Source organism: Neoarius graeffei, chromosome 20, assembly GCF_027579695.1.
Source record: "Neoarius graeffei isolate fNeoGra1 chromosome 20, fNeoGra1.pri, whole genome shotgun sequence".
NCBI lineage: Eukaryota > Metazoa > Chordata > Actinopteri > Siluriformes > Ariidae > Neoarius > Neoarius graeffei.
This window is the reverse complement of record NC_083588.1, coordinates 15,758,033-15,772,338: the sequence shown is the minus strand read 5'-3', so window position 1 is coordinate 15,772,338 and position 14,306 is coordinate 15,758,033. Positions and strand designations below refer to the sequence as shown.

At 40.8% G+C, this 14,306-nt stretch overlaps 1 protein-coding gene across 2 annotated transcripts in view; it reads left to right on the top strand.

Moving 5' to 3' along the window:
• rgs9a (regulator of G protein signaling 9a) overlaps positions 1-13,947 on the top strand; it is a 38,763-nt gene extending 24,816 nt beyond the window's left edge. For both annotated transcript variants that reach the window (XM_060901319.1, XM_060901320.1), the window contains 8 exons: positions 2,778-2,807; positions 2,892-2,953; positions 4,476-4,589; positions 8,275-8,390; positions 8,477-8,564; positions 10,673-10,811; positions 10,999-11,081; positions 13,228-13,947. In XM_060901319.1, coding sequence (XP_060757302.1) covers positions 2,778-2,807; positions 2,892-2,953; positions 4,476-4,589; positions 8,275-8,390; positions 8,477-8,564; positions 10,673-10,811; positions 10,999-11,081; positions 13,228-13,384 — 789 coding nt within the window. In that variant the 3' untranslated portion in view covers positions 13,385-13,947. The remainder of the gene's footprint in view (positions 1-2,777; positions 2,808-2,891; positions 2,954-4,475; positions 4,590-8,274; positions 8,391-8,476; positions 8,565-10,672; positions 10,812-10,998; positions 11,082-13,227) is intronic.
• The last annotated feature ends 359 nt before the right edge of the window (positions 13,948-14,306 follow it).

Here is a 14,306-nt window from a genome sequence, read left to right as displayed (position 1 = left end):
AAGTCGTTCTACCAAAGAATGGCTAAAGAAGAATAAAGTTAATGTTTTGGAATGGCCAAGTCAAAGTCCTGACCTTAATCCAATGGAAATGTTGTGGAAGGACCTGAAGCGAGCAGTTCATGTGAGGAAACCCACAACATCCCAGAGTTGAAGCTGTTCTGTACGGAGGAATGGGCTAAAATTCCTCCAAGCTGGTGTGCAGGACTGATCAACAGTTACCAGAAATGTTTAGTTGCAGTTATTGCTGCACAAGGGGGTCCCACCAGATACTGAAGCAAAGGTTCACATACTTTTGCCACTTACACATATGTAATATTGGATCATTTTCCTCAATAAATAAATGACCAAGTATAATATTTTTGTCTCATTTGTTTAACTGGGTTCTCTTTATCTACTTTTAGGATTTGTGTGAAAATCTAATGATGTTTTAGGTCATATTTATGCAGAAATAGAGAAAATTCTAAAGGGTTCACAAACTTTCAAGCACCACTGTAGGTGTGAATGTGAGTGTGAATGGTTGTCTGTGTTTATGTGTCAGCCCTGTGATGACCTGGAGACTTGTCCAGGGTGTACCCCGCCTTTCGCCCATAGTCAGCTGGGATAGGCTCCAACTTGCCTGCGACCCTGTAGAACAGGATAAAGCGGCTAGAGATGATGAGATGAGATCTCTCATTTTTGGAATAACTGCATCAGGTCACCAAGTGACACCATCAAACCGTTGTATTCTTTTGTGATGCTTTTCCAGGCTTCTTTCAGTTGTTGTTTGTTTTGGGGGGTTTCTCCCTTCAGTCTCCTGATCTAGAGGTAAAATACATGCTCAATTGGATTAAGCTCTGATTATTGACTCGGCCAATCTAAAATCTTCCACCTTTTTTCTGCTGATGAAGTCCTTTGTTGCGTTTGTTTTGGATCATTGTACGGTATTGCTACATGATGAAGCTCCTCCCAATTAGATTACATGCATTTGCCTGTAAATTGTCAGTCAGAATACTTCTGTAGACTTCTGAATTCATTCTGCTGCTACCATCATGAGTTTGATCATCAATAAAGATTAGTGAGCCCATTCCAGAAGCAGCCATACATATATTGCCAATCCATGACAATACCTCCACCATGCCTCACCCATGACTTTGTACATTTTGGATCATGAGCAGATCCTTTCTTTCTCCACATTTTGGCCTTTCCATCACTTTGGTAGAGGTTAATCTTGGTTCCAGAACTATTATGGCTCATGTCTGTATTTGTTTACAAATTTCAACCTGGCCTTCTGTTTCTTACTGCTGATGAGTGGTTCACATTTTGTTGTAGGGCTTCTCTATTTCTGCTCTCAAAGTCTTCTTCAAAGGCTGGATTGTGATACCTTTACCCCTGCCCTCTGGAGGTTGATGGAAAGGTTACTGACTGTTGTTTTTGGGTTTTTCTTCACAGCTCTCAGTGTTTCTGTCATCATCAGCTCTCTGGGCTTCATGTTGGTTTATTCTTTGTAACAACAAATGCAGTCTTCACAGGCAAAACTCAGGGCTCAAATCAGGGCACACCTGGGAAACAGTAAACACCTATCAGTCGCATGTTCTCCATCCATCCATTATCCATAACCGCTTATCCTGTGCAGGGTCATGGGCAAGCTGGAGCCTATCTCAGCTGACTATGGGTGAGAGGCGGGGTACACCCTGGACACATAGAGACAAACAACCATTCACACTCACATTCACACCTACGGTCAATTTAGAGCCACCAATTAGCCTAACCTGCATGTCTTTGGACTGTGGGGGAAACCGGAGCACCCGGAGGAAACCCACGGAGACACGGGGAGAGCATGCAAACTCCACACAGAAAGGCCCTCGTTGGCTGCTGGGCTCAAACCCAGAACCTTCTTGCTGTGAGGCGACAGTCCTAACCACGACACCACCGTTGTGTGTTCTAAGCTATTTAATACATTTGATCTCAAACCCAAATGTCTTCATTGTATAGCAGAAACAAATGAATTAGCCTTGCTGTTCCAATACTTTCAGAGGGGACTGTGTGTGTGTGTAAAATCCTAACCCTCCATACACCATACATATACACCCTATAGACTGCCATACACAACACATACATTCCTTACATTCCTTATACACGACACATACACACCTCCGACTATACCACAAATATCCTCCCCAGACATTTCCCATATAATATACGTACATTCCTATACAATCGTTTAGATGGTCACCAAACACGACAAATAAACTCTTCCCCGTTTACCCCATACACCCCCAATACCCTAAACACATATCCCATACACTTCCAGTGCATTCCTAATACACTATACAGTGTGCACTACGTTCTTCATAAACCAGTCTCACAGCTTGAAGCCATAATTCCTGTAATTTACAAAGTTAATTTGAAGAGACGTGATGTTAGTACTTTTCATCTAACATCTATATAAAGAATCTCAAACCTCCACCTTTTTCCAAAAATATGGCTTTTATAAATTGTACTGTTTGTTAAAATATGCTTGAATGTGTTCATGATTTTTTTTGAGAGAGAGAGAGAGAGAGAGAGAGAGAGAGAGAGAGAACATTCCTTAATACTTGATACTATTATCTATTGTGGCTTTGAGTATCCTTTAAATTAGATATACATATTAGCTGTAACTCTCTTGTGTTAAATGGTGACTGTAATTGTGTTAGGTTGATATTATGTGGGTTAGTAAAGTGTATGTTTGTTGTGTTTGTTCCAAAGACTAGTGGCACGTTGTTAAAATACTAAAACTGAAATCTGTCTTTCTTTTCTAGAAAAAAACCTTTGACTACTATAGAAGAATCGTAAGTGGAATCTGTTGAAGTGTGCTTCGTGTTTTGATCAGGTTGAGCTTGTTTTCGGCTGTTCTAAGCACTTTTGTCTTGTAGATCATCTACACGCAGCAGGTAATCATGAGACCAAGGGTCAAATCCTCAGTGTCCCTGGGAGCGTAAGTATAATAGAGACCAGTGTTGTAGTTGAGTCACTAAACCTCGAGTCCGAGTCCAGTCTCGAGTCCCCAGTGTTTCGAAAGAAAGTTTCGAGTCGAGTCCACTATTGATCCGAGTCGAGTCTGAGAACAAGACTCCAACCGCACCGTTTGACGGTAGCTGTTGCTGCCTTTATGTGAAACCGTCTCTGCTACTGTGTTGGACCAACGTTCCTGCCCGACTGCCCCGTTTTAGTGAATAGGCTACAGATAAAAAGCTTGTTCATCGCTCAGCAAGCCCCGCCCACTATCAACAGGGCAAATAACATGACAGGGTTAACACTAGCTAGTTCATCGGTCAGTAAACAAGCCCTGCTATCAAACAGAGCAATGAACACAGCGTGTCACTTCCTTCTCTGGATGGAGTCTTGTCAAATAACAATTGAAGTTCGAGGTTGTCCCCGTCGTCTCCTTGATAGTTCTTCTACATATGGAGCACATAGCAGTGTATTTTTCCCCACTGCACGAGAAGTCTGTATAACCAAAGCGGACAATCCTAGGGGCGTCTCTCCAGGCATTTTAGCGCCATTAACGTTAGTTTGTTCCTGAACATGACGTATGAACAGGTGAAAGTGCATTCTCTTGCACAAAATTAGTATAAAAATTAATGTAGATAGAAATATCTTATGCCAAATTATTATAGCATGTTACAAAAAAATTAAGAAAAAGTCAGAGTCCTCGTCTCCAATTTACGAGTCCCAATGCAGTTAATGTATGAGTCCGAGTCTGAGTCATCAGTGCTCAAGTCCAAGTCAAGTCATGAATTTATACCACTATATTTGCGTCAAGGTTCGATGTGTTGTGCATTCTGCAAAGCTTTTCTGCTCACCCCAGTTGTATAGAGTGCTTATTTGAGTTACTGTAGGCTTCCTGGCAGATTGAACCAGTCGAGGCATTCTCCTCTGATCTCTCTCATGAACAAAGTGTTGTTCCCATGAGATCAGTCATTTCAATTCATCCCAAATCGGCTTAATGGGGTTGAGGTCAGGGTGTTCTGCAGGCTACATGAGTACCATACTTGGCAAACCATGTCTCTATGGGCCTCGATTTGTGCATGGGGACATTTCCATGCTGGCACATAGTGTCTATGGGTCTAGTGAAGGGAAATCTTAATGCTACAGCATACATAGATGATTGCATGCTTCCACTTTTGTGAGAACAGTTTGGGGAAGGTCCATATGTGGGTGTGAACGTCAGGTGCCCACGTTTGTGAGTTGTTGTTGGTAATAGTCGGTAGTATGTTCCTTTTTGGTTGTTATATGTGATAATCCCTAGTGCATTCAGTTTATAAGAACTCAGTAATTGACTTTATACATAAGCGAAGAGTGATATTCCTGAAGACTGGTGCAGTCCTAACAGAGAAATATTGTTTAAGTGAAGTGTTTTAGTGTTTTTAACTTGTGGACTTTGTGAAATATCTGTCTGTTGGGTTTTGTTTGATAAAAATTTATGTTTGTGTACTTTTGTCTTCTCACTCATTCAGCCTTATGAAACGCATAACAACATATCAGGACCACGATCCGTTTCTCAAACCTTGTCTTCCCAGCAACCCCTGGCAGACCGACGATGCCGCATACTGGGATTTGAACATGAGAAAGTGAGTTTTTGATTCATATTACTACTACTATGAATAATAATAATAATAATAATAATAATAATAATAATAATAATACAACCCTGATTCCAAAAAAGTTGGGATGCTGTATAAAATGTAAATAAAAACAGAATGCAATGGTTTGCAAATTATTTTCAACCTATATTCATTTGAATACAAAACAAAGACAAATATTGCCAGGCAAAACAAACCTCGCCCGGCAGCACTCATTTTATACCTATACGTTGATAATGGTAATATTTCTCAATCATCAGCTGTCAGGTTATAGTCCTATGAAAATCCATGACGTTGAGTTTGACATTTCAAAGTCATTCAAGGTCAACGATCATGGTGCCAACTGAAAGACCATATAGGAGTTCCTCATATATATGCTCATAATAGTAAGCATCTGTCTATCGGCAACCGTTTTTAAGTGATAATGGAAAATGTTATTTTGACCAAAAGGTTGACCTTTCTGGTGACCTTAACCTTCACCTTGACCCGATTACCCCCAAAATTTAATCAGGTAAGCTACAGACCATTGCCCACCTAGCCTGAGAATTTGAAGTCAATCGGTGCAACCGTCTAGAAGCTAGATTGTTAACAGCTAGACACACACAAACAAACAAACAAATGAAAGTTTGAAAGAAAACTATGAGCGATACCCCATCATGTACAACCCTGATTCCAAAAAAGTTGGGACAAAGTACAAATTGTAAATAAAACTGGAATGCAATAATTTAGAAATCTCAAAAACTGATATTGTATTCACAATAGAACATAGAGAACATATCAAATGTTGAAAGTGAGACATTTTGAAATTTCATGCCAAATATTGGCTCATTTGAAATTTCATGACAGTAACACATCTCAAAAAAGTTGGGACAGGAGCAATAAGAAGCTGGAAAAGTTAAAGGTACCAAAAAGGAACAGTTGGAGGACCAAATTGCAACTCATTAAGTCAATTGGCAATAGGTCATTAACATGACTGGGTATAAAAAGAGCATCTTGGAGTGGCAGCGGCTCTCAGAAGTAAAGATGGGAAGAGGATCACCAATCCCCCTAATTCTGCGCCGACAAATAGTGGAGCAATATCAGAAAGGAGTTTGACAGTGTAAAATTGCAAAAAGTTTGAACATATAATCATCTATAGTGCATAATATCATCAAAAGATTCAGAGAATCTGGAAGAATCTCTGTGCATAAGGGTCAAGGCCGGAAAACCATACTGGGTGCCCGTGATCTTCGGGCCCTTAGAAGGCACTGCATCACATACAGGCATGCTTCTGTATTGGAAATCTCAAAATGGGCTCAGGAATATTTCCAGAGAACATTATCTGTGAACACAATTCACCGTGCCATCCGCCGTTGCCAGCTGAAACTCTATAGTTCAAAGAAGAAGCCGTATCTAAACATGATCCAGAAGTGCAGACGTCTTCTCTGGGCCAAGGCTCATTTAAAATGGACTGTGGCAAAGTGGAAAACTGTTCTGTGGTCAGATGAATCAAAATTTGAAGTTCTTTATGGAAATCAGGGACGCCGTGTCATTCAGACTAAAAAGGAGAAGGACGACCCAAGTTATCAGCGCTCAGTTCAGAAGCCTGCATCTCTGATGGTATGGGGTTGCATTAGTGCATGTGGCATGGGCAGCTTACACATCTGGAAAGATACCATCAATGCTGAAAGGTATATCCAGGTTCTAGAGCAACATATGCTCCCATAAAGACGGCGTCTCTTTCAGGGAAGACCTTGCATTTTCCAACATGACAATGCCAAGCCACATACTGCATCAATTTCAGCATCATGGCTGCATAGAAGAAGGGTCCGGGTACTGAACTGGCCAGCCTGCAGTCCAGATCTTTCACCCATAGAAAACATTTGGCGCATCATAAAACGGAAGATACGACAAAAAAGACCTAAGATAGTTGAGCAACTACAATCCTACATTAGACAAGAATGGGTTAACATTCCTATCCCTAAACTTGAGCAACTTGTCTCCTCAGTCCCCAGACGTTTACAGACTGTTGTAAAGAGAAAAGGGGATGTCTCACAGTGGTAAACATGGCCTTGTCCCAACTTTTTTGAGATGTGTTGTTGTCATGAAATTTAAAATCACCTAATTTTTCTCTTTGAATGATACATTTTCTCAGTTTAAACATTTGATATGTCATCTATGTTCTATTCTGAATAAAATATGGAATTTTGAAATTTCCACATCATTGCATTCTGTTTTTATTTACAATTTGTACTTTGTCCCAACTTTTTTGGAATCGGGGTTGTAGCATATCAATGGAAGCAGAATTGAAAGATGAACATTTTGGAATTGGTTTGAAGTAAATATGATGAATATGAAGGAAGATATCACGAAAAAAACAATTTTTACCTTTTTGTTGGCCTTGACCTTGACCAGATGAACCTCAAAATGTTGGAGGTTCGATTTGAGACCAATCCCGATCTATTCTGAAAGTTGGTCCAGCCGTTTTCCCGTAATGTTGCTAACAGAAAAACAAAGAAACCCCACTGAAAACAATACCTCACCCCCTGGTGGACTCCGTCCCGGGCAAGGTAACAAGATGGTCATTCCACCAACAGGGAGCCAGGGCAGACAGCTGTCTTGAGTGGGCTGGGCAGGAGCAGAGAGGAGGAATGGTCAGATGACCAGTAGTAGCAGAGCATAGGGATCTGGCTGGTGCGTAGGGTCGTGCAGTCTCTGGAGATATGCTGGACCCCTTGACTGCCTGGTAAGCTCGCACCAATGTCTTAAATTTGATGCGAGCTACATCAGGTAGCCAGTGAATGGCAGCAAGCAGAGGGGTAACTTGGGTAACTCCCTCTCTGCTGCTTGTAGGCTGTTTCTGTTGGAGCAAAGTGTTTTGGACATCCAGGACGAGATCTTGCTGGCCTGGAAACAAGAGGAGCTAATGTGTTAAATGATGAGGAGAGAGAGGAGCAGTTGGGGGTTAGGTGGCTTGCTCAAGGGCACTTCAGCCTTAGGCTGCCCCATGTTAACCTAACCGCATGTCTTTGGACTGTGGGGGGAAACTGGAACACCTGGAGGAAACCCATGCAGACACGGGGAGAACATGCAAACTCCACACAGAAAGGCCCTCGCTGGCCGCTGGGCTCGAACCCAGGACCTTCTTGCTGTGAGGTGACAGTGCGAACCACTATATACCACCCTTTTAGTTTTGACACTACTGTCTCTTCACTTTTACTGTACTGGACGCCTAAATAGATGTTATAACTAATGTGATTTGTAATTAGGATTCTGATTTTTTTAACATCTCAAAACTGGAACATATAATTTCGGATTATTTCGTTTTAAAACGTTGGCAAAAATGTTCATTTATTAAAGACTCCATAGAAAAAATTATTTTATTTAACCAAGAATGTGAGCATAGACAAAATTCATATTCCTGTTCAACTACTTTTGTCATCTTAAAAAAAAAAAAAACATTTTGAACAACTTGTTAAAAAAGTCCCATCCAGAGAGAATTCTCCTTCACTTTCAAAATGACATGACTGAAAACATGGTCCATATCATGCTGTAGATATATTCTCATTAAAAAGGCAGAGTTATGGATTTGTAGCCTATGTAGTTCTCGATGATGTACCCATGGTAACTGTTGATAACTGATAAACAAGGACCGTTATTTGTAATGATGTTTTTGCATGTGATTTTGTCACAGTGTTGAAATCCCTACAAAGATGAGAGTTGAGCGCTGGTCCTTCAGCTTTTATGAATTACTCAACGATCCACGTGGCCGCGTCGACTTCAAACTCTTCCTGAAGAAGGAATTCAGCGGTGTGTGTTTCGACTTAAGGATATTTCTGGACTATGGAACTATGCTTTTAGATGAATGATTATGAGAGATTTATGATTATTTGCAGGGGAGAATTTGGCTTTTTGGGAGGCTGCTGAGGAGATGAAGTGGGGAGCGGCAGCATCCATGTCTGAGAAAGCTGAGACCATTTTTAAGTGAGACTTTTATTTAAAAAATGTGTGGAATTTCCTCTCTTGGCCTTTTCTGAGGGATGAAGAATAATCTGTTTACTTTTAGAATAATGATATTTTATTTTGAGCTCATCTCATCATCTCTAGCCGCTTTATCCTGTTCTACAGGGTCGCAGGAGCCTATCCCAGCTGACTACGGGCGAAAGGCGGGGTACACCCTGGACAAGTCGCCAGGTCATCACAGGGCTGACACATAGACACAGACAACCATTCACACATCTTCACATTCACACCTACGGTCAATTTAGAGTCACCAGTTAACCTAACCTGCATGTCTTTGGACTGTGGGGGAAACCGGAGCACACCCACGGGGACACAGGGAGAACATGCAAACTCCGCACAGAAAGGCCCTCGCCAGCCACGGGGCTCGAACCTGGACTTTCTTGCTGTGAGGCGACAACGCTAACCACTACACCACCGTGCTGCCTTTAACATGACAGTGTCTTGCAAAAGTATTTAAAGGTGAAAATTGTTGTTTTATTGTGACACAAACAATAATTACGATGAAAAAAACAGAAATCTGGAATGTGCATAGATATTCCAAAACCACCCCCCCACACCCACAAACACACTCACAATACTTTGTCGAGCCACCTTTTGCTGCAATTATAGCTGCAGGTCTCTTGGGGTATGTCTCTATTAGCTTAGCTAGCCACTGGGATTTTTGCCCATTCCTCAAGGCAAAACTGCTCCAACTCCTTCGAGTTAGATGGGTTGTGTTGGTATCCAGCAATCAAGTTATGCCACAGATTCTCAATTGGATTGAGGTCTGGGCTTTGACTAGACCATTCCAAGACATTTAAATGTTTCCCTTTAAACCATTTCAGTGTAACTTTAGCACTATGTTTAGGGTCATTGCCCTGCGGGAACGTGAACCTTCGTCCCAGTCTCAAACCTCTGGCTGACTCAAACAGGTTTTCCTCCAGAATTGCCCTGTATTTAGTGCCATCCATCTTTCCTTCAGTCCTGACCAGCTTGCATGTCCCTGCAGATGAAAAATATCCCTGCAGCATGATGCTGCCACCACCATGCTTCACTGTAGGAGTGGTCTTCTCAGGGTGTCGGGTTTGTGCCACCCATAGTGTTTCCCAAAAAGTTAAATTTTAGTCTCATTTGACCAGAGAATCTTCTTCCATGTATTTGGGGAGTCTGCCACATGCTGTTGGGCAAACCCCAAACATGTTTTCTTATTTTCTCTTTAAGCAATTACTTTTTTCTGGCCACTCTTCCACAAAGCCCCGTTCTGTCCTATACTCCCATCTCCACTGTGGATCTTTGCAGCTCCTTCAGTGTTGTCTTTGGTGTCTTTGTTGCATCTCTGATGAATACCCTCCTTGCCCGGTTTGTGAGTTTTGGTGGGCAGCCTTCTCTTGTCAGGTTTGTAGTGGTGCCATATTCTTTCCATTTTGCTATAATGGATTTAATGGTGCTCCGTGGGATATTTTTTATAACCCAACCCTGATCTATACTTCTCCACAACTTTGTCTCTGACCTGTTTGGAGGCTTCTTGGTTCTCATGTTGCTTGCTTAGTAGTGTTGCAGAGTCAGGGTCCTTCCAGAACAAATTGATTTATACAGACATCATGTGACAGATCATGTGACACTTTGATTGCACACAGGTGGCTGTTAATCAAGTAATTATGAGAGTTATGAAGTGAATTGGTTGGACCAGCTCTTATTTAGGGGTTTCATACAAAAGGGGGTGAATACCTATGCACACTCCAGATTTCTCAGATTTTTTTCATCTGAATTATTGTTTGTGTCACAATAAAACAACAACTGGCACATTTAAAGAATGTTGTGTAAATCAAATGGTCCTAACCCTCCAAAAATCCATTTTAATTCCAGCTTGTAATGCAACAAAACAGGACAAACACCAAGGGGGATGAATACTTTTGCAAGACACTGTACGTATTTAGTATTGGCAGACATAAGTGGCCATGACTGCAAGTCCATTTCCATTTGGTGTTCCTGTCAAGCAAAGCAAAACCAAACCCCAAAGAAAAGCCATGAGGGATGTTGCTGGAAAACAAACAAGATGTAATGAAACTCTGAAATTTGTTTGTATGCAGGATGTTTTTAGCTCCAGGAGCTCCACGTTGGATTAACATTGATGGTCGGACGATGGGACTGACAGTGAAGGGTTTAGAACATCCACACCGCTATGTCCTGGATGCAGCTCAAACTCATATCTTCATGCTGATGAAAAAGGTTTGGAACATATTTTGAGGTCCACCGAATAAACCTCCCTAATTTGTAGTGTTTACAGGTGTGAGTATTAAGAAAACTTTTTGAAAAGGAGACGTCATGAGTGTTGCCCACAAACCGTCCATTTTTGCTGACCTTCTAAATGGGGGGTTAATGATTATTGCTTAATGATTGTTCTGTAATCCTGCAGGACACATTTTATCGCTATCTGAAGTCACCAGTTTACAAGGACATTCAGAAAAAGGCGATCTCACCCATGCCACATAACTTCACGTAAGTGTTATGATTTATCAGATTGCATTTGTACTGAGGGAAATGAAGTCATTCAGCTCAAGGAGCTATAAATCAGAGGTGTCAACATGCACAGATTAGTCATAGCATTTACGAGAGACCTTGAAGGCTACACTTTTCTGTTGTGACAAATAAAGCTGTGGTTAGGACAAAAATGAATGAAAATAATTTATTCAACAGAAAAGTCAATTGACTGAAGGGAAAAGGATTTGTTTCTGTTAGCCTCATGCCAAATTTCTTTCAATGAACTTTGCCTTGTCTTGTGAGCCAATAGAAACGAAGTTGGTGAGATTATGAAACCTTTGGGTGGGCAGGCAAAAAAAAAAAAAAAGCTGCTTATTATTGAGTAGCCATGACGACATACTTTTGCCTCGCTGTTTTCTTAATGTTTTTTGGCAAACAACAACAAAATCACTACGGATATACAGTGCTGCTTGAAAGTTTGTGAACCCTTTAGAATGTTCTACCGTATATTTCTGCATAAATATGACCGAAAACATCATCAGATTTTCACACAAGTCTTAAAAGTAGATAAAGAGAACCCAGTTAAACAAATGAGACAAAAATATTATACTTGGTTATTTATTTATTGAGGAAAATGATCCAATATTACATATCTGTGAGTGGCAAAAGTATGTGAACCTCGAGGATTAGCAGTTAATTTGAAGGTGTTTTCAATCAATGGGATGACAATCAGGTGTGAGTGGGCACCCTGTTTTATTTAAAGAACAGGGATCTATCAAAGTCTGATCTTCACAACACGTGTTTGTGGAAGTGTATCATGGCACAAACAAAGGAGATTTCTGAGGACTTCAGAAAAAGCGTTGTTGGTGCTCATCAGGCTGGAAAAGGTTACAAAACCATCTCTAAAGAGTTTGGACTCCACCAATCCACAGTCAGACAGATTGTGTACAAATGGAGGAAATTCAAGACCATTGTTACCCTCCCCAGGAGTGGTCGACCAACAAAGATCACTCCAAGAGCAAGGCATGTAATAGTCAGCGAGGTCACAAAGGACCCCAGGGTAACTTCTAAACAACTGAAGGCCTCTCTCACATTGGCTAATGTTAATGTTCATGAGTCCACCATCAGGAGAACACTGAACAACAATGGAGTGCATGGCAGGGTTGCAAGGAGAACGCCACTGCTCTCCAAAAAGAACATTGCTGCTCATTTGCAATGTGCTAAAGATCACGTGGACAAGTCAGAAGGCTATTGGAAAAATGTTTTGTGGATGGATTTGACCAAAATAGAACTTTTTGCTTTAAATGAGAAGTGTTATGTTTGGAGAAAGGAAAACCGCTGCATTCCAGCATAAGAACCTTATCCCATCTGTGAAACATGGTGGTGGTAGTATCATGGTTTGGGCCTGTTTTGCTGCATCTAGGCCAGGACGGCTTGGCATCATTGATGGAACAACGAATTCTGAATTATACCAGCGAATTCTAAAGGAAAATGTCAGGACATCTGTCCATGAACTGAATCTCAAGAGAAGGTGGGTCATGCAGCAAGACAACGACCTGAAGTACACAAGTCCTTCTACCAAAGAATGGTTAAAGAAGAATAAATGTAATGTTTTGGAATGGCCAAGTCAAAGTCCTGACCTTAATCCAATCCAAATGTTGTGGAAGAACCTGAAGCGAGCAGTTCATGCAAGGAAACCCACCAACATCCCAGAGTTGAAGCTGTTCTGTACGGAGGAATGGGCTAAAATTCCTCCAAGCCGGTGTGCAGGACTGATCAACAGTTACCGCAAACGTTTAGTTGCAGTTATTGCTGCAAAAGGGGGTCACACCAGATACTGAAAGCAAAGGCTCACATACTTTTAGAAAATTCTAAAGGGTTCACAAACTTTCAAACACCACTGTATGCTTAGATTTTCTTGGAAGCGACTTTGGCACATCCTTTAAATAAGTAAGTACTAATTATCCATGTGATGATCAGTCACTGTAATATTGAAAATGGATAATATTGTTGTCATGTACACTGGGTTTGATTCACTTGAGTGATGTTATGTTCACTAACTCTTCTGTATACACTGAACAAATCATTATTGTTCATCTAAACTAGTATTTTTGTGACTGGGTTTTTGTGATTCAAACTAGTCGTTATTCTCTCTCCTTTGCAGTGATGCTCAGCTGGAGCAAAACGCTAGAAAACGTAAGCCCAGCATCGACCCAGTCATCCTGTGGCAGCAGGAACAAGAGGAAAAAGCCAAAGCGGCTGCTGCGGCCGGACCCATTGATATTAAAAAACTAATGGCCAGCAAACTGGACCGCAAGTGATGCAGTTTAATGTAATTGATTTTGATCGACTTTGATATGAGGCTTTAGATATGAATCTCATTATATGCTGTATGATCATCTCTACATTAGCTCTAACTAGTGAAACTGTGTTTGATATTTAGAGAAAGGGCAGAATGATTCATAACGACTGCAGTTTTTCTTTTGTTGATTTCTTAAAAGCTAAAAATGTCCATTTTCCGATATAAATGACATAGTAGACGTGTTTGGTTATATTTGGTCATATGGTATATTCTGATCTTCAGATTGCTAGTCTGGATACTGAGGAAATAATTTTTTTTTAAAAACATGATCACAACAGTCATCAAGTTTATTTGTATAGCGTTTTAACAACAGACATTGTCGCAAAGCAGCTTTACAGAAAATTATACCGTAGAATGCCCAACAGATTGAAGGTTTTATGTTTTTTTTAGTATCTTTCTATCATATTTTTGATGTTACACTGACTACTCAGGAATAATATGACTTTACATGCACACAAAAGTCTGCACCATGTCACTGTCAGCTAGTGTCTTGCAAAAGTATTCATCCCCCTTGGTGTTTGTCCTGTTTTGTCGCATTACAAGCTGGAATTAAAATGGATTTTTGGAGGGATAGCACCATTTGATTTACACAACATGTCTACCACTTTAAAGGTGCACATTGTTGTTTTATTGCAACACAAACAATAATTACAGTGAAAAAACAGAAATCTGGAGTGTGCATAGGTATTCACCCCCTTTTCGTATGAAACCCCTAAATAAGAGTTGGTCCAAGCAATTAACTTCATTAGTCACAACCTGTATAAATCAACCTGTTCTGGAAGGACCCTGAGTCTGCAACACTACTAATCAAGCAACATGAAAACCAAGGAGCGCTCCAAACAGGTCAGAGACAAAGTTGTGGAGAAGTATAGATCAGGGTT